General features: G+C 46.1%; 1 protein-coding gene across 1 annotated transcript; it reads right to left on the bottom strand.

Moving 5' to 3' along the window:
• Positions 1-12,791, bottom strand: LOC132464525 (myosin heavy chain, fast skeletal muscle-like). The gene is made up of 41 exons (XM_060060950.1): positions 12,677-12,791; positions 11,555-11,592; positions 11,223-11,436; positions 10,841-10,984; positions 10,597-10,753; positions 10,470-10,497; positions 10,273-10,387; positions 10,090-10,182; positions 9,938-10,001; positions 9,757-9,855; positions 9,564-9,667; positions 9,185-9,323; positions 8,829-8,947; positions 8,571-8,720; positions 8,303-8,473; positions 7,914-8,217; positions 7,669-7,742; positions 7,200-7,287; positions 6,963-7,080; positions 6,751-6,874; positions 6,532-6,668; positions 6,174-6,429; positions 5,843-6,085; positions 5,573-5,749; positions 5,306-5,451; positions 5,127-5,217; positions 4,659-5,048; positions 4,424-4,550; positions 4,215-4,333; positions 3,930-4,126; positions 3,662-3,845; positions 3,412-3,577; positions 3,190-3,314; positions 2,146-2,454; positions 1,862-2,065; positions 1,628-1,753; positions 1,259-1,429; positions 1,070-1,174; positions 523-618; positions 308-439; positions 1-118 (listed from the first exon to the last, which is right to left on the bottom strand). The coding sequence occupies exons 3-41, from the start codon at positions 11,421-11,423 to the stop codon at positions 101-103; spliced, it is 5,811 nt and encodes a 1,936-aa protein (XP_059916933.1). The 5' UTR covers positions 11,424-11,436; positions 11,555-11,592; positions 12,677-12,791; the 3' UTR covers positions 1-100.
• Between the last annotated feature and the right edge of the window lie 9,999 nt (positions 12,792-22,790).

Genomic DNA, 22,790 nt, shown 5'->3' with positions numbered 1-22,790 from the left:
TCGAAGTTTCTTGCACATTTATTTTTGGTTAATCACAATTGAGTCAGAAAAATCATATTGTATGATTTCTTGATATTGTGTCTCCTTCATATGATGTTGGTCACTCTTCGTCCTTTCCCTTCAAATGAATATGAAACACAAAGAATGGTTAATATATGTATTCCGATGATTTATCAATGTGTCAATAAAGTGTAAACCATCCAAATTAATCAGTAAATAATAGAAAATCATACAAAGAAATGCTGTGTACACAACATTTTCATGTAGAAACACTAGATGAGTGTGTCACACTAACTGAACCACGCACCTTGCCGATCTCCCGACTCTTGGCTCTGAGCTTGTTGACCTGGGTTTCTGCGATGTCAGCGCGTTCCTGAGCTTCTTCCAGCTCATGCTGATTCTTCCTGTACCTGGACAGGTGGGTGTTGGCCTGCTCCTCCTGTTTCATAAAACATTTGTTGTAATTGTGAACTGTTTAACCAAAGCGCTGGTTTTATGAAGGGCAAAGGGATTGTGACTCACAGACTCCTCAGCCTGCCTCTTGTAGGACTTCATCTTCAGCTGCAGCTTGTCCACCAAATCTTGGAGTCTGCAGATATTCTTCTTGTCCTCCTCACACTGCAGGAAAAGCATATGTCAAGGGGCCCTAGTTATAATGGGAGTTTGTATTCTAGTTGAATTATAGGCCTCCCCCCAAAATAAGCCTGTAATTGCACATGCTCCTTATAGTCTGCTATAGTGTTCGCACAAGTTTTATTGCATCCTACTGTCCTTATCTGAGCGTTTTAAATCGTTTTTGCATTCTCTTTTTGCAATACTTTTTTAACGTAAGGGGAAATGAATGTTCCATATACATGATGTGGATGAGGTCATTGTCTGCAAACACAAGCAGTGCTCGAATAAAGTATATATATTTTTTGGTTTTAATTTCTAATTTTGTCTTGGTATCAATTATAATTGAATGTTCTATTGATGATTACGATTAGTATTTGTATGACTATTATTAGTATGAGTAGTAGTACTACTACTAGTAATCTTACTTTTGGCAGTCCTGGTGTGTGTTCCGTACCTGGTAGCTCAGTTCCTTCACCCTGCGCTCATATTTGCGCAAGCCTTTCACCGCCTCCGCCCCGCGCCTCTGCTCCGCCTCCACTTCCGACTCCAGTTCACGCACCTTTGCAACAAAGATAACACTCGCTTAATACACTTGTTGGGTTGTGGTCATTAGGACATCCTGTCTTTGAAAAGCAAGACCTACCCTAGCCTCCAGTTTCTGGAGCTGCTTCTTGCCTCCCTTCATGGCCAGGCTCTCAGCTTCATCCAGACGGTGCTGCAGGTCCTTCACTGTGAGCTCCAGGTTCTTCTTCATCCTCTCCAGGTGAGAGCTGGTGTCCTGCTCCTTCTTCAACTCCTCCGCCATCATGGCAGCCTATAAACACAGTTTAGGTATATTCGTTGGGGTATGTTTCACAACAACAGCCTATTAGATTACAGAGAATTACCTCTTCAATTAGAGACACTGTTTGGCAAATGCTGTGCTCTGCTTCTTGTTCTGAAGACTCTTACATCATGAAACACTTGGTGTCTTAGGAAAGAGGAAGTGGAATAAGATGAATCCAAGACTCACGTCAGTGATGGCCTTCTTGGCCTTCTCCTCTGCGTTCCTGGCATCCTGAATAGTGTCCTCCACTTCACCTTGGATCTGGATGAGGTCAGACTCCAGCTTCTTCTTGGTGTTGATGAGATTTGTGTTCTACAAGAGAAATGTATTGATTATTAATTATACACTAATAAACGGTACAATTAAATAAATAACAATAATGATAAAAAATCCAGGTGTTTTTAAATGGATTATTTATACCTGGGAGTGGAGCAGTCCCACGCGCTCACTGGCGTCCACCAGCTCCTGCTCTGCCACTTTGCGGCCCCTCTCGGTCTGCTCCAGGGCTGCCCTCAGCTCCTCGATCTCAGCCATGATCAGGTTGTTCCTGCGCTCCACCATGGCGACCTGCTCCCTCATGTCTGCTTCTCCTCTGAGGGCATCATCCAGGTGCAGTACGGCATCCTAAGGCAAGATAAACACAAAATGTTCAAAACAGTGCATTATTCAACCCATGGTTGCAGTTGGGGAAGGTACTACTGTACCTTAAGCTGTCCCTGGACGTTTCTAAGTTGTTTCTGGGCTTCAGAAGCCTGGCGGTTGGCGTGGCTCAACTGGATCTCCATCTCGTTGAGATCTCCCTCCATCTTCTTCTTGATTCTCAGGGCATCATTTCTGCTCCTGATCTCTGAGTCCAAAAGAGTCTGCATGGATTCAATCACCCTCTGGCTGTTCCTCTTGATCTGCTCCATCTCCTCATCCTTCTCAGCAATCTTCCGGTCTACCTCACCCTTGATCTGGGTAAGCTCCAGCTGAACACGAAGAATCTTGGACTCCTCATGTTCCAGTGTTGCCTGTTTTTAAAATATAATGAAGAACAGCAAATGTAATTTCCAATTAAAGGAGCTAGTAACAAATGTACTGTTCTAAATCAGAAAATGACCACGATATGTAATTGGATATTAAGGAAACATGCTCAGTTGAAATACTGACATCTCTGGCAACAATGTCATAGCCAGTATGTTCTCCTTTGAAATTGTAGGTTGTTTTTTTTTGCCTTGTTTATTATGATTAGTTGGTGCCCCAGGTTGGCAGATATGAACCAAACACAGTGTGCTGCAGGGATGGAAGCAAGCTAACAACTGGATCAACTGAGATTGTACCAGAAAGAGCTCCCTGACCCGAGCAGTGCTAAAACAAGGGTACATCTTGGAGTCGCATTTTAAAGATGGAGACAGCTTAGAGCCTAGAATGATCTCAAGAGAGATGTCACATGAACTGGTTTGAAATTTGTAAATAATAAATTTAATTCAAACTCGTGCACAAGTTGATCAACTTATAGTGTTTGCCTTGTCGTCACTTGTCATTGTAAAACTATAATAATTGTTAGCTTAACACAAAAGATTGTGTTTTGGAAGCAGTACCCATTTCAAATGCTCCATGTCGATGTTACATGTTATACCTTTAGCTTATTTTGATTTAAAATCAAATAAGTTAATGTTCCTCAGACTTTAACATTTAATTATGCCTTCTTATAATTTAGCAGAAACTTGAATGATCAAAAGAGTCGTTCTTGACGTTTTGTATACCTCTGCCTCTTCAAGGGCGGCTTGGATTTCTGTTTTCTCGCACTCCACCATCTTTTTCCCTTTTTCCAGTTCATGGATTGTTTTTCCAGATTCGCCAATTTGTTCACTAAGATCAGTTATCTCCTCTGGAAAGAGAAAATATCTCATTAAAAATGCGTACATTCTGATTCTGACAAAAAATAGCTGCAATAGTTGTATCGATACAAATAAATGTTTCCATACGCTGAAGGTTCTTGTTCTCCCTCTTGAGGGTCTCCAGGTGGTCCAGAGCTTCTTCATAGGAGTTCTTCAGCTTGAACATCTCAGTGCTCAGAGAGCGAGCCTCTTTCTGAGCTCCCTCCAACTCAGCCTGGCTCTCCTCATATTTCTGCTTCCACTCAGCAAGAACCTGCACGTTCAGAGGAAACGCTGAGTATCCGATTGTCTCAGACTGATCAATGTTATTTTTAAACCTCATAAGAAATGATGTTACCTTATCAAAGTTCCTCTGTTTCTTGTCAAGGTTGGCCGCCAGAGCATTAGCTCTCTCCACATCCATCATCAGGTCTTCCACCTCACCAAGCAGCCTCTGTTTAGTCTTTTCCAGAGAGGCACATTTGGCGCTCGTAGCCTCATTAGACTCCTCTGCATCCTGAAGACGCTGGGCAAGCTTTTTCCTGAATTAGAAATTACATTTAGCATCAGGCCTACACCATAACCAGTACAGTCCAACAGATAGAGAGGAAAACCTATTGATTTACTTTGCTTCCTCCAGTTCCTCAGTGCGCTGAATGGCGTCAGTCTCGTATTTGCTCCTCCACTGAGCCACCTCGCTGTTGGCCTTGGACATCCCCCGCTGCAGCTCAGCCTTGGCCTCCTGCTCCTCCTCAAACTGCTCTCGGAGCAGGTCGCAGTCATGGCGAGACGACTGGACCGCATGGGCGAGGGCATGCTTTGACTAAAGAAAAGAAAGTCAAAGTCATTCAATTATGTTCAATCAAGCCTTCCGTTTGCTCCTTGGCTACACAGATGAGACTAGTACATACCTTGACCTCCTCCTCGAGGTGCCGTTTGAGCTCTTCAATCTGCTGGAGGAAGCCCTGCTTGCTCCTGGTCAGCTGTGAAACCAGAGACTCCCTTTCTTCCAGCTGGCGACTGAATTCACCTGATCAGATGAATCGCAGGTTACTTCATTGAAATAAGCCTTAGCTAGAATGTTTTTTTTTGTAAATGACATTTCCCATGTTGCGCTTACCATTTTCAGTCATCAGCCTTGATCTTTGGACATTCACATCATTAAGTTGACGCATGTGTTCCTCATTCTTGGACTTTAGCTCGCTGAGCTGGTCTTCAAGGGTACGGCACATCTTCTCCAAGTTACTCTGCCAATGGTCAGTGATATCAAATTATATGGATGGACTGTAGTTAAAAGTAGTAGCAAAGTGGCTCATGGTAAATATAAAAAGGAATAACATGCTCGTAAAATGAACCTTTGATTTTGCAACTGCCTCCATGTTGCTGGAGAGGTCATCGATCTCCATCTTGTATTCGCTCTTCTCCTTCTCCAGCTTCTGCTTGACCCGCTGGAGGTTGTCGATCTGCTCTCCCAGCTCAGCCACGCTGTCGGCCTGCTTCTTCCTCAGCGCTGCAGAGGTGGCCTCATGCTGCAGGGTCGACTCCTCCAGGTCACGACGCAGTTTCTGGAACTCAGCCTCGCGCTTCTTGTTCATCTCGATCTGAAGAGAAGTGGCTCCACCGGCCTCCTCAAGCCTCTCACTGATCTCCTCAAGTTCCCTGGAGAGATCAGACCTCTGCTTTTCCACCTTGGCCCGAGCGGCACGCTCAGCCTCAATCTCCTCCTCCAGCTCCTCAATGCGAGCCTGTCGAAATCAAGATCCCACATGAGTGCAGTCGTGTCTTCGTTCCAAAGGAGACCTACATGTATTGTAAGATTTTACCTGCAGTTCCTTGATTCTCTTCTGAAGCTGAATTCCAAGTATTTGTTCATCTTCTATCCTGCTGATTAGCTGACAGTTTTCAAAGTCCTTCCTGTTTATTAAAAATAGAATAGCATTGTTATATTGTCGTGTGTAAAACACTAAGGTGGCAAGAAACATTTGATTTTGTTGTTGAATACTTTTTAATCTTCTCTTCAGATTGCTGCTTGTCATTCTCCAGATCCATTAATGATTCAAGGGACAGCTTCAGATCTCCTTCAAGCTTCCTCCTGATTCGCTCAAGGTCCATTCTGAGCTTCTTTTCTTGCTCCAGGGAACCCTCAATCTAATGCATTTGAAGTGTTACACACGATTAAAGAGCAAAGCACGGCCCATTCAGTTTGACCTTTGATTTACATATATCACAACAAAGACTTTTGATTGCTACCCAACAATAAGGATCTCACATCATCAACTTGCTGCTCCAGTTTGGCTTTGGCTTTGGTCAGGATGTTGACTTTGTCTTCTTCTGCTTGGAGGTCATCGAGTGCTTGCTGGTGGGCCTCTTGGAGGGCTTTCCTCTCCTTACTTAATTTGGCGATGGTATCATCTTGAGATGCCATTTCTTCAATCAAGTTCTTCACCTAAAAATACATACATAACATTGGTATAACAAATGCATTAGTTCAAAATGAATGACTTGTGTGGCGCAGGGTCCATTCGGTTAGGAACAGAACCTTGTTCTCAGTGGCATGTTTCTCCTTCTCCACTTTGGCCAAGGTCAGCTCCAGGTCATCAATGTCCTTCTTGAGCTCAGAACACTCATCTTCCAGCTTCCTCTTCTTGGCCGTCAACTCAGCATTAACCTCCTCCTCATCCTCTAGTCTCTCAGATGTCTCTTTGACTTTGGCCTCCAGCTGGATCTTACTCTTAATGAGGTTCTCACACCTTTCCTCTGCATCGGACAAGGTCTCACCTTCCTAAAATGAAAACAAGGCCCATGAACCACCAATAGCATTGCTTCGGTAGTTATTGAAAGAGTAAATGCCTCTCCTCAGGGTTACTCACGGATTGGATCTGGAGCTGCAGATCATTCTTCTCCTGCAGGAGGGTCACCATCTTCTCCTCCAGATCCTTCTTCTTGGCCAGAGCCTTTGCCAGTTCCTCTTTTGTTTTTGCAAAGTCCTCCTTCATCTGTGCCATCTCCTTTTCAGCCTCAGCACTCTTGAGAAGAGGTTTGATCTTGAAGTAGAGCTTCATCCATGGCCATGTTTTGACATTCATGAATGAGCGGATGTTGTACTGAATAGAGTAAATGGATTCCCTGGTAATATCAAACACAGGAAACATTTAGATTAATTTGTTCATGACTATCAAGCTAGCTTTCCTATGCATATTTTCTATATAATTAACATAATAGAGCTACCTTCTCTGCATCATCTTGATAAATTCTCTTCTCATAAGGAAACCCCTGCTGATAGCTTGGGTCATGGTCACCAACTGAACTAATTTCTCATCTCTCATCTCCTCCAGGGTACCCAATAACCCAGCTTTGAAGAATACCTGTAAACAAAATGAAAACTATCAGCATCATGAACAACCAACAGCAGTTTAATGATTAACTATATTCTCTGTGTTGCCTGACCTTAGTGTGTCCAAATTTGTACTGTGATTTATCAACATCAATAGACCCCAAGAGTTTCTCTGAGGCCTTTTTGTTGTCAATGAATTGTCCCTCAGGGATTACACTGGCATTCAATATTTTGTACCTGAAATTATGGAAAAACATATAGTAATTTTTATTTAGTGACTGACCATGATGTGGGAATCAGACTAAGACCATCGCTAAAGAGCTACCTCTGCTTGAAGTCAGCATAGAGGATTCTGCTGGGGAAGCCCTTTCTGCAGATTCTGATTCCTTCCAGCACACCGTTACACCTCAGCTGGTGGATGACCAGGAAGTTCTCCATCAGACCTTAACGTAGTGCAGAAGTTTTGCATTAATCCTACCTTCTGTAAAGGTTATACATACATAAATCAAATCCATTGGTACATAACCCCTTTACGCTTGCTTTGAAGAATATGGGTTCACACCTGGGGTTTTGGATTCATTGGGAATCAGACAGCGCACAAAATGAGGGTGAGTGCTCTTCAAGTTGGTCATCAGCTTCCCAAGGTTTTCCTGATTGTAAAATAAACATATAATGTTATCATATGCAATACAAATGTGTCTAATTTTTTTTTAAAATAATCAATCTACTCTGTACTTTTTTTGTATGTAGATGCACGTTCCATTAGGGATGAGAAGTGGATGTGAACAAAGTATTGACTATAAGATGCAGAATATGTGTACATATCCTGTATCACATACATTGAATAAGTACTAAATGAATCATTGCTTCTCTAATTCAAACCACTGATTGTCACGTCTCACATCCAGTGCGAAATATAAACATAACGTTGACTCTATTAGATAAGTGATTGTATGGGACGTTTGCAACATGCTCTTAATAAATGCAGCTATAGAAGATAACAAACACAACATGAACTTCATAATATGTACCCTGAACAAAGCAGACACTGTCTGGAATGAGCCACCCTTCTTCTTTCCGGCTTTCTTTGTTGTTCCCTTGGCATCTGTGTTGGATACATTTATCAGAATGTCAGTGGATTTGATATTATATATATCTACATAATATTCTAGGAAGGTACAAATGTGATTTTCATCAATGGTTCATGCATCACACTTCTTGGTGCAATTGGCCTTTAATAATTTGTATCAGTAATGATGTAAGGAGTTCATCTCACCGTCTCCGCCATGGGATGCATACAGCAGAGCCAGCAGTTTAACTGAGGACTTCTGGTAGAGCTGAACCACAGAGTCGTTCAGGGGGTCCTTGTTCTTGTCCAGCCAGCCGGTGATGTTGTAGTCCACAGTGCCAGCATAGTGCACCAGGGAAAAGTGGGCCTCAGCTTTGCCTTTGGCTGGTTTTGGCTTCTCAAAGGCCTTGGTTTTGCCAAGGTGCTGGTCATTTAGCTTGTTCTTAAAGGTGGTGTCTGAGGCCTTGGGGAACATGCACTCCTCTTCAAGGATGGAGAAGATACCCATTGGCTGACAAAGGGAGAAAAAAAAGATTTACTGTTTAGTGTAGCTTGGATTTAGTATTTCTTTTTTGAGTGTATAGGGCAATACTAACCTTCTCAATCAGCTCAATGCAGGCCGCCAGGTCCATACCAAAGTCAATGAACTCCCATTCAATTCCTTCTTTCTTGTACTCTTCTTGCTCCAGTACAAACATGTGGTGGTTGAAAAACTGTTGCAGTTTCTCATTGGTGAAGTTGATGCACAGCTGCTCCAAGCTGTTGTACTTTGGAGTCAGAGAGTTACAGTCAGGACATAGTGCAATTGCTTGTGCTTCTTCCACCACAATACATAAAAACCATTGCTTTGTAGAGCTCACTTACATCAAAGATTTCAAACCCAGCGATGTCCAACACACCGATGAAGAATTGCCTGGGCTGCTTGGTGTCCAGCATCTCATTGATTCTGATGACCATCCACAAGAACATTTTCTCATAGACTGACTTGCAGAGAGCCATCACTGAGTTATGGACCTAGATTCCCAGACATAAAGGAATTTGTTTTATACAAGGCATGGTTCATATTTTCTTATAATGTTTTTGGACTTTTGGAATTTGAATTAGCTGAGGATTTTGAATTACCTGAGGAACAGTTTGACCTTTGGTCACCATCTCGTTTCCCACCTTGACTCTTGGATAGCATACAGCCTTGAGCATGTCTGCAGAGTTGAGGCCCAGGAGGTATGCAATCTTATCAGCCACTGCGGAGGAAATCAGAGATCATAATTTTTGTTAAAATTATTGTGTGGCTTCACCAGTGCCTACCAGCCCTGAATGGCTCCCAAAAAATACTAAATAAATTAAATTAAAGCCATATATGTGCTCCGTCACACCACAAAGAGGCCAGTTCAGGATCCACTCCTGAGCTGCAACAGTTAACTGATAACCAAGTTATTAACGTCATATAATAGATGTTCAATATGTTATCAGGTATTTACCCTCATTGCCATCAGGCTCAGCCTGCTCTTCACGCTGCTTCTGCTTGAACTTCATGTTCCCATGATGCATCACGGCACCGGTCAGCTTGTAGATGCCAATCTTCTCATCAGCATTGAAGCCCAGGATGTCAATGGCCGTCTGTGTAAAAGTATTTTAGCATTTAAATGTCTTATATAGTCCTCCCAAAAACGAGTTGAATTGAAATGTCGTTAACTAGTAATTTACTATTACTCATTTATATTTCCTATGAGCGAAAGCTTTACCTGAACCAAATTTTTAGTTTGTCAACAGAATGCTTTTATTAACCTAACTAACCTGAACAGAATACTGGCCTATGATCATTAGTTTATCAGGTTGTCCTTTTTTTGTTCTACTCACATCAGTGGCAATGAATTCTTCAACATCATTGATGCTCTTCACAAGAATCTCCCCCTGGCTGATCATGTGATAGTCATAGGGGTTGGTTGTGATGAGGAGAGCCTCTGGAGAGATAACATTAAATAGAATAGAATATAAGTTCAAGTTTAATACAGGACATTCAAATGCAAACCGTGGATGTCAATTCACTGACCTAGAATCTCAGGCTTGTGGCCGGTCATGAGCTGATAGAAGATATGGTAGCTTCTCTCAGCAGACAGCTGGAACGTCACCCTGGACTTCTCCAGAAGATCTAAGACACAGGAGGAGCTTATGGATGAGCATGGTTTGATTCAGGTCCCTGCGTCCATAATGACTTCATTCTATAAACTTACATGTTTCTATATCAGCAGATGCCAACTTTCCAGTTGTGCCAAAATGGATTCTGATGAATTTACCCTGAAGGTAGAAGGTATGAATTAGTTTGAGAGCAAGTCGGAGCTGCAATGCTACTCTAGGAACATGATGGTGCTGCCAGCCAACTTACAAAACGAGAGGAGTTGTCATTTCTCACGGTCTTGGCGTTACCGTAAGCCTCCAGCAGAGGGTTAGCTGCAATGATCTGATCCTCCAGCGACCCCTTTATGAAGAAGGATTACCAACATCTGTTCATACTTTTCAATTTTGACCTTGTGGATATCTGTACATTTCACTATGGTCGTAACCTTACATGCATTTTGCCCGAGCCCTTCTCCTCTGCCTTCTTGCCACCAGCCACTGCAATTGTTGCAAAGTACTGGATGACACGCTTGGTGTTCACAGTCTTTCCTGCACCAGATTCTCCACTGAAACAGATGGGACACAACTGTGACGCACAAAAACAAGTAGGGAACAATCATTGACAACACTCCTTTAACCAATACTTACGTGATCAGAATGGACTGGTTCTCTCTATCTATGCAAAACAAGATACAAACCACAGTTTTAAAACCCTACTCTCAAAATTGTCATCATGTTCACCAAGATGCAGCTATTGATGCTGAATATATTTCACCTGTGAGCATGGCCTGATAGGCGTTGTCAGAGATTGAGAAGATGTGGGGCGGTGCCTCAATCCTCTTCTTGCCTCTGTATCCAGCAACCACCACAGCATCGTACACTGGGAGCCACTTGTAGGGGTTCACAGTGACGCAGAAGAGCCCAGAGTAGGTCTGTCTCCACCAGGATACACATGTCAGCATGACCTTATGACGTTATACGACTAAAGGCTTCCATGTGCATTGAGGGCTGAGACTCACGTAGATCATCCATGCTGCGTAGCGCTCTTTGAGGTTGTACAGCACGGTAGGCTCATTGAGGTGGGTCATCATGGCCATGTCCTCAATCTTGTCGTACTTTGGGGGATTCATGGGGTAGATTTCCTCCTCTTTCACAGTGAGGACCTGCAATCATATGACCATTATCATTCAAATAAACTGATGAGAATATATAACAAGACATGGAAGTAATGTCTCAGTATGCTGAATTTATTCACATTGTTATTATTATAGGTTGATTCCTGTTCAAGTTCACTACATAAAGTGTGTGATTCACGTATGAACCATGTCTTTCTTTGTTCTATCCACGCCATGCCACTATCAGCCTGGTTGGTGGAGGTTTAGTCTGGTCTTCAGGACGCACCTTTCCACAGAGTGTCTTGACGGTGGCTTTGCCCCCCTCTTTGTTCTGCAGCACCCCCCGGAGGTACATCTCCTTGGGCTCCGACACGTAGAAGGCGGTCTTGGCGTCGAACGGGGTGTTCTGGGCCTCGATACGCTCCCTCTCCGGCTTCCGGAGGAAGACGGCCGCCGGGCCGAAGCACTCCATTTCCTGCTCACCCATGTTAGCTGTGTTCCTGAGGACCACATGGAGAAAACATGACAACAGCACAGCAACACACATGGAAAATACATTGTAGAAGGATAGCTTTCCATTGACATATCAACATTTATAAATATTTTTTGCATTTGTACCTTTTCTGACCCCAGACGAAGCAGTGGTTGAGATAATACTGAAAAAAAAAATATGTATGTTAAACATTGAAATGGTACTGTAATAGTATGGATACGGTTGACACAGCTGACCTTATTACTACACTAATCACTTCGTCATTATTGTCCTAACTAGTACAAATCACTGTGTCATCAGTATCCTAACTAGTTCACATAACTGTCATCACTATCCCAACTAGCACAAATCACTGTGTCATCAGTATCCTAACTAGTTCACATCACTGTCATTACTATCCTAACTAGTACAAATCACTGTGTCATCGGTATCCTAACTAGTTCACATCACTGTCAATACTATCCTAACTAGTACAAATCACTGTGTCATCAGTATCCTAACTAGTTCACATCACTGTCATTACTATCCTAACTAGTACAAATCACTGTTTCATCAGTATCCTAACTAGTACAAAGCACTGTCATCAGTATCCTAATTAGTTCACATCACTGTGTCACCAGTATCCTAACTAGTACAGATCACTGGGTCAACAGTATCCTAACTAGTTCACATCACCACGTCACCAGTATCCTAACTAGTACAGATCACTGTCTCACCAGTATCCTAACTAGTACAGATCGCTGTCTCACCAGTATCCTAACTAGTACAGATCACTGTCTCACCAGTATCCTAACTAGAATAGATCACTCTCTCACCAGTATCCTAACTAGTACAGATCACTGTCTCACCAGTATCCTAACTAGAATAGATCACTCTCTCACCAGTATCCTAACTAGTACAGATCACTGTCTCACCAGTATCCTAACTAGTACAGATCACTCTCTCACCAGTATCCTAACTAGTACAGATCACTGTCTCACCAGTATCCTAACTAGTACAGATCACTGTCTCACCAGTATCCTAACTAGTACAGATCACTCTCTCACCAGTATCCTAACTAGAATAGATCACTCTCTCACCAGTATCCTAACTAGTACAGATCACTGTCTCACCAGTATCCTAACTAGTACAGATCACTGTCTCACCAGTATCCTAACTAGTACAGATCACTCTCTCACCAGTATCCTAACTAGTACAGATCACTGTCTCACCAGTATCCTAACCAGTACAATGCAGTAGACACTCACCCAGGTCGGCAGCCCCTCAGTCCAGAACTTGTGCAGTGACTGGAAGGAGGTCTTTTATAGAGGAACCTCGGAGCAGCCAGCAGATGCATCCCTCCTGTTTTGGCCATTGAGCTTATGTTGGATGAGCCTTTGGTCCCAGATGTCTGCCCCATCACATCATAGGTCCCTCTGTCACCTTATACGGTCCAACCAAAACAACCATTAAGTGAAACTCTACACATATAATAAAAACCTCCTGGATAATACCCGCCTGGGTAGATCACTGAGGGGGTTATTTAAGACAGATTTACTTCACACCATATAGGGCCTCCTGGGGTGGTTTGCTGCCCATTTGGACGGTAGGTACTAATAGACGGTGCTAATCTCTCTTTTGTTGGTAAATCTTTTTCATTGTTTGGTGTTTACGTGAACTCATGTATGGATGTATTAATACCCTGGAAGCGGAGGAGAGCATGTGGGAGCATCTCCAGAGCCGAGGGAGCATGTGTGGGGCTAATTTAAGACCGCATCATGAGCCATTATGCTCCTGTGCTTTCTCCGCTTTCAAGGGAAAGATGATGCTTCAGATGGTGTGTTACCAGTATTCTCCAGTGGTGTGGTCGGGTTACAATAAAAGGTGATATCCAATATGTGGGGCTTCTCTTTATGGTCTTCTTAGGATCTAGAACAAATTTAGCCTCTGCCTCAATCAGCTCACAGTTTTGCCTTCGTTGACACACGCTTTGAGCCCTTCTGGTAATTGAGTGTCAGATGGTTTCAGGCGTCTAGTTACTGAGCTTCACAAGTTAACATAAATTCTGTGGCCTTTCACTTCTAGTTCAAACTCCCAATATTGTCCCAGTAAGAAGGTAAGAAAGCTTGTTCAGTGTACTCTGACGTTGGTGGTGTTTTTTTTAATGGTACATAGAGATTTGTAGAATAAAGGTTTATGGTTTTACATAATTTTGTAGCTCAGTTAATTCTGAACTACTTTTTTTATAATAATTGTTAGTTCATTGTCGGGCTGAGGTTGCTTCAAATGCATTCTCCTGTTTAAGAAGATGCTTAAGAAATGCTCAAAAGATTATATTCACATAATGTGTGTCCGAGCCTTGTCTATTTGGTTATTAATAGAGTGAGTGTTTTTGTGTGAACACATGTTCATGAATGTTTGTGCATGTGTGTTCAGGTATGTATGAGTGCATGTGTATGTGTGTGTGTGTGTGTGTGTGTGTGTGTGTGTGTGTGTGTGTGTGTGTGTGTGTGTGTGTGTGTGTGTGTGTGTGTGTGTGTGTTTGTTCATACATACATGTGTGTGCTTGTGTGTTTTCATGCATGTGTTTTCATGTATGTATGAGTACTAGTGTGGATGTTGGTTAGGGAAGGTAAGGAGGAGTGGGGAGTGGGGAGTGGGGAGAGAGAAGTGAGGAGTGAGGCGTTGGCCGGCTGTGTGTGGATACAGTGAATGTGTGAAGGCCTAGAGGCCGGACAAACGCAGGTTTATAACATGAAACAAACAAAGAGCACATTTCCAGTGGAGCCAGCCTTGCGTTGGGCGCTGGTAAACATTCTGACACGTGTATCATGTGGCAGGAACAGATAAAACCTGACTAAGGTATCTGGTGGATGATTCTGCATGGGTTAAGCAATGACTAAGCCTGGAGAGATGGATTGCGTCTCCGCTGAACAGATAACAGATACCCCTGGTCTCCAGACCTCTGATGTACAGACAGACAGCAAGCATGCAAATCTCAGCTGGCTAACAAGAAGGGAAAGGGCCGAACAGAACCACGCCCAGGAGTACAGAACCCCACCCAGGAGGACAGATCCCCGTCCAGGAGGATAGAACCCCACCCAGGGGGACAGAACCCCACCCAAGGGGACAGAACCACACCCAGGAGGACAGAACCCCGTCCAGGAGGACAGAACCACGCCAGGAGGACAGAACCACGCCCAGGAGGACCGAACCCCACCCAGGAGGACAGAACCACGCCCAGGGAGACAGAACCCCACCCAGGAGAACAGAACCACGCCCAGGAGGACAGAACCAGGCAAAACTTTGTGTGCTTGTGTGCATGTATCTGCATGTGTGTGTTTATTTGTGCGTGCGTGCGTGTGTGTGTGTGTGTGTGTGTGTGTGTGTGTGTGTGTGTGTTTGTTGTCGTGGAAATTCCTTTACCAGATATTGCGTCTAAGGCAGATGAGATTCCAAACGCAAAAAGCACACAATACCTGTGGACAATTATGGTCATCTATATTGTAATAATAGTACAAACAACGATACATCTCAACATGCATCAACAAACAATAGATTAGGCCTACAATACAATAATCCAAGGCCTCAGATGGGAGTTCACTGCATGAGGAGGAGAAGGATAAGTCCACTGCCTGGCTAAAGTCAGGGGGGCAGCTGTCCCCCACTAACCCAAAAGCCTTTGTCAACCTGATGGTAATCTATTGATTGAAGCTCCTCAACATGTCATAAAGGGGGTCGCGGCCGTGCCGTATCAGATGGAACCCTTCGCTTCTCGACGCTCCCAAGGGGGTCAAGAGAACAGGCCCAAACCAACAAGAGGCAGCGAGCGTGAAAACAGTGCAAACAGATATACATCACGCGAAACACAAAGGTTTACATTTTAGACAACCCTGAAGAAGAGCATGGTGGCAAGACCGTACACTGAATAGTCAACAAAGTCTAAGTTCATAAAGAAAAAACACACACACACACACAAAACTGTGTGTGTGTGTGTGTGTGTGTGTGTGTGTGTGTGTGTGTGTGTGTGTGTGTGTATGTATGTGTGTGTGTGTGTTTGTTATATATATTGGTATTGCTGGACTCAATAAGAAGATCTCTAAGCAAATAACCAAGTACTGCTCTGTGTCAGCAATCCATCGGCAGTCTGCATGTATGGAGAAGGCGCTGTTATCTCTACCCATGATACAACTTGAACTATACATGTATCTCTACTGATTCACTTGGTTGTGGTAACCTGCAAGTGTTTGTGTTGTTTTGGACATAATAGGCTCTTTATTCATATTTGGATGCTATGGTGTTGTGGTATTGGTCATTCCAAATAAATTAATCAAATGTGTGTGTGAACTTGCATTGCTTCAGCATGTTTACTCTTTCTCCAACCTGTTCAAGAAGACGAGAAAGTAACAGAGAGAGAGGGAGAGACATAGAGAGATGACCACTAGGGTGAATCGAACTGAGAGGGGAGAACTTCCAGGTCTACATGTGATATTCCTCTCTTCTAACACCAGGGAAGCATGCTGGGTATGTTGGGTTGTAAGATGGATAAGTAGTAGAAACAAACATATAGCTATAGTCTATTCTTACTCATTGATTTGGTTTATTGTTGTAACGGGTTCCAATGAGTGAGCGCAGGCAGAGTTGTCGTCCCTCAGCGGGAGATCGTTTTATAGTCTTTCAAACAGAACAAAAATACTTAAACTACAACAAAGGTTCTTTCAGAGTCATCTCTTTGGGTGATCTCCACTCGTTCTGGACCTCCCTGATCCGTTCTCTCCTGGAGTCCTTTTCTCACAACCACACAAAAGCAGGCACATGAGTACAAACACTCCCTGATTGGCCTGAGTGCTGACACCTGCTCGCACTCAGGTCCAACCCCCCCAGCCAATCCGGTGAGCTCCCAACCTGCCCATACTCCCCCTGCAGGCCAGACGTTGCACGTCCCACACACACCCCCACCGCCCGACACAGGCCGGGGTCACATCCGGCCGCCAACTTACTCCCCTCCCCCCCAGAGCGGGAGAGGAAGTCCGCCACGGCCATCTGCGCCCCAGGCCTGTGCACGACCCGAAAGTTAAAGGGTTGCACCGCGAGGTACCACCGGGTGATCCTCGCGTTGACATCCTTCATGCGGTGGAGCCACTGGAGGGGGGCGTGGTCGGAGTCGAGGGTGAACGCACGCCCCAGCAGGTAGTAGCGGAGGGCGCCGACTGCCCCCTGATAGCGAGACACTCCTTCTCCACCGTGCTGTACCGACCCTCCCGGTCTGATAATTTCCGGCTTAGGTACAGCACCGGGCGGTCGACCCCCTCCACCTGCTGGGTCAGGACCGCGCCCAACCCCCTATCCGACGCGTCCGTCTGCAGGGAGAAAGGGAGATCAAAGTTAGGAGCACACAGGACCGACTTTCCACAGAGGGCTGTTTTAATAGCCTCAAAAGACACCTGACATGGCTCCGACCACTGGACTGTATCTGGGGCCCTCTTACGGGTGAGGTCGGTCAAGGGGCTGGCCAGGTCGGAGAAGTGTGGTACAAACTGCCGGTAATACCCCGCCAGCCCGAAGAACCACCTCACCTCTTTCTTGGTCCTGGGCCGAGGGGAGGTGGCGACCGCTGCGGTCTTCGCGACCGCTGCGGTCTTCGCGACCGCTGCGGTCTTCGCGACCGCTGCGGTCTTCGCGACCTGTGGCCGGACTTTCCCCCCCCCCAGGTGGTACCCCAGATATTGGATCTCCCTCCGCCCGATCACACACTTCCTCGGGTTGGCCGTGAGCCCCGCCCGTCTCAGCGACTGAAGAACGGCCGCCACCTGCCGCATATGCTGCTCCCACGTTCCGTTGGTAGATGATGATGTCATCAATGTAGGCAGCAGCATACAGCCGCAGAAACGTGGCCGGGGCCCCGAACAACCCGAACGGAAGCATCTTAAACTGGTACAAACCGAGCGGAGTGGAGAAGGCTGTTTCTTCCCGGGCTGCTGGAGACAGCAGAATCTGCCAGTAGCCCTTCGTGCAGAAACGTGGCCGGGGCCCCGAACAACCCGAACGGAAGCATCTTAAACTGGTACAGACCGAGCGGAGTGGAGAAGGCTGTTTCTTCCCGGGCTGCTGGAGACAGCAGAATCTGCCAGTAGCCCTTCGTGCAGTCCAGAGTCGTATAATAGGTGGCCATGCCAAGCCGGTCCACGAGCTCGTCGTTCCGAGGAATGGGGTAGGCGTCGAACTTCGACACCGCATTCACCCTACGATAGTCCACACAGAACCGGACAGACCCGTCCGGCTGGCCCACAAGCACGACGGGACTGCACCAGTCACTGTGAGACTCCTTGACCATGCCCAACTCCAACATGGTTGCCAATTCGTGCCACACCACATCTTGTTTGTGGACGGGCAGCCTGTAGGGGCGTGTCCGTACCGTTAAACCGGGCTGCGTCTCGATGTTGTGAGTAATTAGCGACCGGGCAGGGGCGAAAAGACATCTGCGAACCGGAGTTGCAGACCGGCAACGTCCCGCGCCTGACTCCCTGAGAGACCCTCGCCCTGACCGACCGGGGGGGTGAGGCCTGGGCTAGGGACGTCCGGCCAGAGCTCTTCCCTCTCCGGTAACGTCGACGCAAACGCGACAGGGACCGCATCGTTCCACCTCTTTAGGTTTGTTTTCACCCCTGTCCGAACACGCTACCTCGTAATCCACGTCCCCAATTCGCTGTGTGACCACAAAGGGCCCTTGCCACTTCGCAAGTAATTGGGTGCTAGAGGTGGGCAATAGTACAAGGACCTTATCCCCCGGAGTGAGATCACGTAATCTAGTCCCTCTGTCGTACAGGCGTCTCTGACTCTCCTGGGCTCGGTGCAAGTGCTCACGTGACAATACCCCTAGTGAGTGAAGCTTTGCACGCAAGTCCATGACGTACTGGATTTCGTTCTTGCTGTCAGTGGACCCCTCCTCCCAGTTTTCTTTAATGAGGTCCAGGACGCCTCTGGGCTTGCGCCCATAAAGCAATTCAAATGGGGAAAACCCTGTGGAAGCCTGGGGCACTTCCCGCACTGCAAACAACAGAGGGTCTAGCCATTGATGCCAATTCCGAGCATCCTCGTGTACGAACTTGAGGATCATGGACTTTAACGTCCGGTTAAACCTCTCACACAAGCCGTCCGTGGCTGGGTGATAGACGCTTGTGCGGATGGCCTTGAACTTTAACAACTCATAAAGTTCCCTAATCGTGCGTGACATGAAATTGGTGCCCTGGTCAGTGAGAATCTCTTTCGGGATTCCCTGCCGCAATATGACATGAAACAACGCCTGCGCAACACTCTTCGCAGAGATGTTGCGCAACGGAATTGCTTCCGGGTATCGGGTTGCGTAGTCGATCAGGACCAACACAAATCGATACCCGTGTGAGGAACGTTCTAATGGCCCGATAATGTCCATGCCAACGCGGTCGAAGGGGGCTTCCACCTGGGGAAGGGGCCGTAAGGGAGCCCTGGGGACAGCCGGGGGATTCACCAACTGGCACTCGGGGCAGGATGCGCACCACCTGCGCACCTCCGCCCGAATGCCCGGCCAATAGAACCGGGCCATTATCCGGTGTTTTATCGTACCCCAAATGGCCCGCCATTGGGTTATAATGCGCCGCCTGGAAAAGAGACTCTCGGGCCGGTGGTATCGGACCCAGGTGGAGGTCCTAGCCGGCAGCCCCTCTGCGAACCTCTCCAGGGCCACCTGCTCCACCACGTCCTCCGCCGTGTTCCGGTCTGGGACCAGCCACCTCCTTGCCTGGTCCCTCAGCTGCTGGGCGAAGGCGAAGGGTCGGTCCCCCTCGCTGAAGGCCAGCGCCCGGAACCGCCGCCGATGTTCCTCCGGGTAGAGGCCCAGCCGGTCCCGGATGGCCCTGGTGACGGCGTTGTAATCCCGCTGGGCCCCGGCCGGCAGACTGTGGGCCGCGAGCTGCGCCTCTCCTGTTAGGAGCGGCAGGAGACGGGGCGCCCACTCCGGGCGAGGCCACCCTGAGACCTCGGCCACCCCCTGGAATGTCTCGATAAAGGCTTCCGCGTCGTCTACCTCACACATCTTCGGGACGTGTATATGGGCTGCGGGTCCCGCCCCTCGGGGTCCTTCACCGCGTCCACCGGACGCGAGGAGCTCACGGAGCATGGCCCGATCAGCGGCCAAGGGCTGGGCCAGGTCCGAGAGCACCTCGTTCTGCGCCTGGTAGAGCTGGCCTTGTCCCTCGGCCATCTAGGCCATCTGAGAACGTTTCCCAATGGGGACTGGTCCATTTTTCCTGCACTCGAGCCCCACATTTGGCTCCACTGTAACGGGTTCCAATGAGTGAGCGCAGGCAGAGTTGTCGTCCCTCAGCGGGAGATCGTTTTATTGTCTTTCAAACAGAACAAAAATACATAAACTACAACAAAGGTTCTTTCAGAGTCATCTCTTTGGATGATCTCCACTCGTTCTGGACCTCCCTGATCCGTTCTCTCCTGGAGTCCTTTTCTCACAACCACACAAAAGCAGGCACATGAGTACAAACACTCCCTGATTGGCCTGAGTGCTGACACCTGCTCGCACTCAGGTCCAACCCCCCCAGCCAATCCGGTGCGCTTCCAACCTGCCCATACTCCCCCTGCAAGCCAGACGTCGCACGTCCCCCCAAAATTGTATTCATCCATTATTCATCAAATGGAAATGGCTTTGAGGATACTTGCCACCCAATTGTGTGGTTGGCATTCTTCTGGTTGGAAAAGTTTATTTCTAAAAAATTACATAAACAGATTCAATAATGGTTGAGGTACACATTTGTGAATCATTATCTATGAGTACGTTTTAGTACGACTCCCTTAGTGGCGTCTTATCATCGCAGGGACACAAGGAATGTGTCCCTGCGATGATAATGAGTGGACCGAATATTCCCGGGCCATTGTCATTGTGTTTGTTAGATTTTTATGGATAATCATCTGGATGTGGGGAGGTTAGGGAAACCAGTGGTTCCTGATGTTTAGGTATCTGATGTTGCTCCTCCATCCATTATGTATATACACAAAAACATAGATGTACATGCATTGTTCGATATCTGCAGGACCCAAGAGCAGAACACAGAGACAGGACTGGGGTTGGAGTAAAGAAAAGGTTTATTTAGAGCAGACCAGAGCCCTGTTTCAGGTAGCTGGTTTTGAGGCAACCCTGAGTTTGTTCGCTCTGAGTTAGTGGAAACTCTGGGTTTTCCGTTTCAGGTAGCAGGTTCAGCGCAACCGAGAGTTAGTTGCTGCGGCAACATACGCCGTGGGTCTAACCTGCTCGGGAGGTGGTTAGACCTACTCTGAGTTTGTTGTCAATAAGGCTGAAGGCAGCTCTCCGACAGAAGGAAGTGTTAGAAATGGCATGTCCTTTTCTACGAGAGCCTGTGGACGTAGAGGCTGCGATCCTCAGAAGGAATCTCCGTGAGGAACGATTATTAAGCCCCCGGTTGGCTATAATTTATTTTCCTGATAATTTTCTTCCCGAGCGCTATCGTTTTTCAGCGCAATCTATCATTTATTTAGACCACCTTCTCAGCCCCCATGTTAACTGTCAAACGCACCGGGGGCATGCTTTAAGTTTAAGTTTTTTGTTTTTTTTATCGCAATTAACGCATGTGCAGAATGATCCGCCCCGTGCATCCCACCCGCTCTGTACTACAGTCACTTCAACGTTGTGGCTTTCCCATGATCAGAGTAGCTGACTAACCACGGACCTATAACTGCTGCAAGTCAAGAAACTCATTTTAAGAATGCAAGGCAGAAAAGACCCTGGTACTGCTTTTAGCCAGATGTTCTTCTCTACATGCACATGCTCAGCATAATCGTCTGCATTGTTCACTGAAATAAAACCCTTTGAGTAAACTGTTCAACAAAATAACTTGTCCCACCACAGCCTGTGTTCTAATAAAGACAATCTACTTATTATGAGGATTCCTTTATTTCCTGAAAGCACCAAAAAAAATAAGTAATTTATATTGGGTATGTTTTTAGAGCAGGGAACACTATCCCAGTTTGCACCTCCCCCACCTTTAACTTATGTTCCAAAATTTGGATCTCCAAAGCATCCTTTTGCATCTTTTGAATTGTTACAATTGCATGGAAGTTGGTGAGGGCATCTGGTTCAAGTAGGGCGATGACGCCATCAGATGATTAGACAGTGCAATTATTACTTGAGCCAGAATATTGGCCAATCTAATTTGCAACGCGCTGGGTTGCGTGTACATATTTAATTATTTTGAATAACCAACCTCTTATAAAGGCACTTCTATCCTGGGGGGTGGGGGGGGATCAGAGGAGCTCCCCCCAGTGATGCCCTCATCCACAGGACGCATACTCTGTTGGCTGAGGGCCATCTCCTCAGCCTCTGTGAGGGCTGCAGAGGTGGGAGTCTGCCGGGCCTCTGCTTTTTTTTCGATTTGCTAACATGGAGGAAAATGTTACCCTAATATTCAGTAAGCGCTATTTTGAAGACACACACATATATATATATATATAATGCATTTTGCCTAGGTGTAGCCTTCTAATATATCTAAATCCTATTAAATATTGGCAGTGTTGGGGTGGCTGGGAAATGTACTACTTACATTTACTGCTTAAATATAGGCCCATCACATGTTGAATATACACTGTAGCTGTTAAATTAGGTAGAGCAGGCAAAACAGCACAATTGATTTGATTTCAATTAAACATTAGTTTACCTGTTTAAACTATATTTTTGTACTTCATCTTCATTTGCTGCCAAGTCCTCGTGGGGCAACTCGGGGTTGCGTAAATTGACACACACACACACACACACACACACACACACACACACACACACACACACACACACACACACACACACACACACACACACACACACACACACACACACACACACACACACTACATATTGAATAAGTGGAAGATATTAAACTTTCCTTTTATTTTACTAATTTATTTTACCCACGCATTGACTTGTTCAGCTATTTACTGCCAAGCTCGCGCTCTCGCTGCCGCGGCGGAATTGCTTTTTTTTGTTAAAATGGGTAACTGTTCGGCATACGCGTTCATTAGAATTTCCAATTCCGTGGGGGAAAAGTAAGTGGATCTACGCTTTTGGTCCATGTTTGATCATGTTATCAGAGATCCATTGATGATGGCTCTTTATAGTCAACAGGCACGCCCTCAACCCAGAGTGAACATACTCAGAGTTGATTAACCCAACGCTGATCACCTGTTCTGAAACCGAAAACCCTGAGTTGCTTTTCAACCCTGAACTCTGAGTCAACCAACTCAGAGCGCAGGATTAAACTCAGAGTATGTTAAACCAGCTACCTGAAACAGGCCTCAGGGGTGAGGGAGGGGGCAGGTAGGAGAGTG

Source organism: Gadus macrocephalus, chromosome 1, assembly GCF_031168955.1.
Source record: "Gadus macrocephalus chromosome 1, ASM3116895v1".
NCBI classification, from domain to species: Eukaryota; Metazoa; Chordata; class Actinopteri; order Gadiformes; family Gadidae; genus Gadus; species Gadus macrocephalus.
The sequence above is the reverse complement of the archived record's forward strand: the minus strand, read 5'-3'. Positions and strand labels throughout refer to the sequence as shown.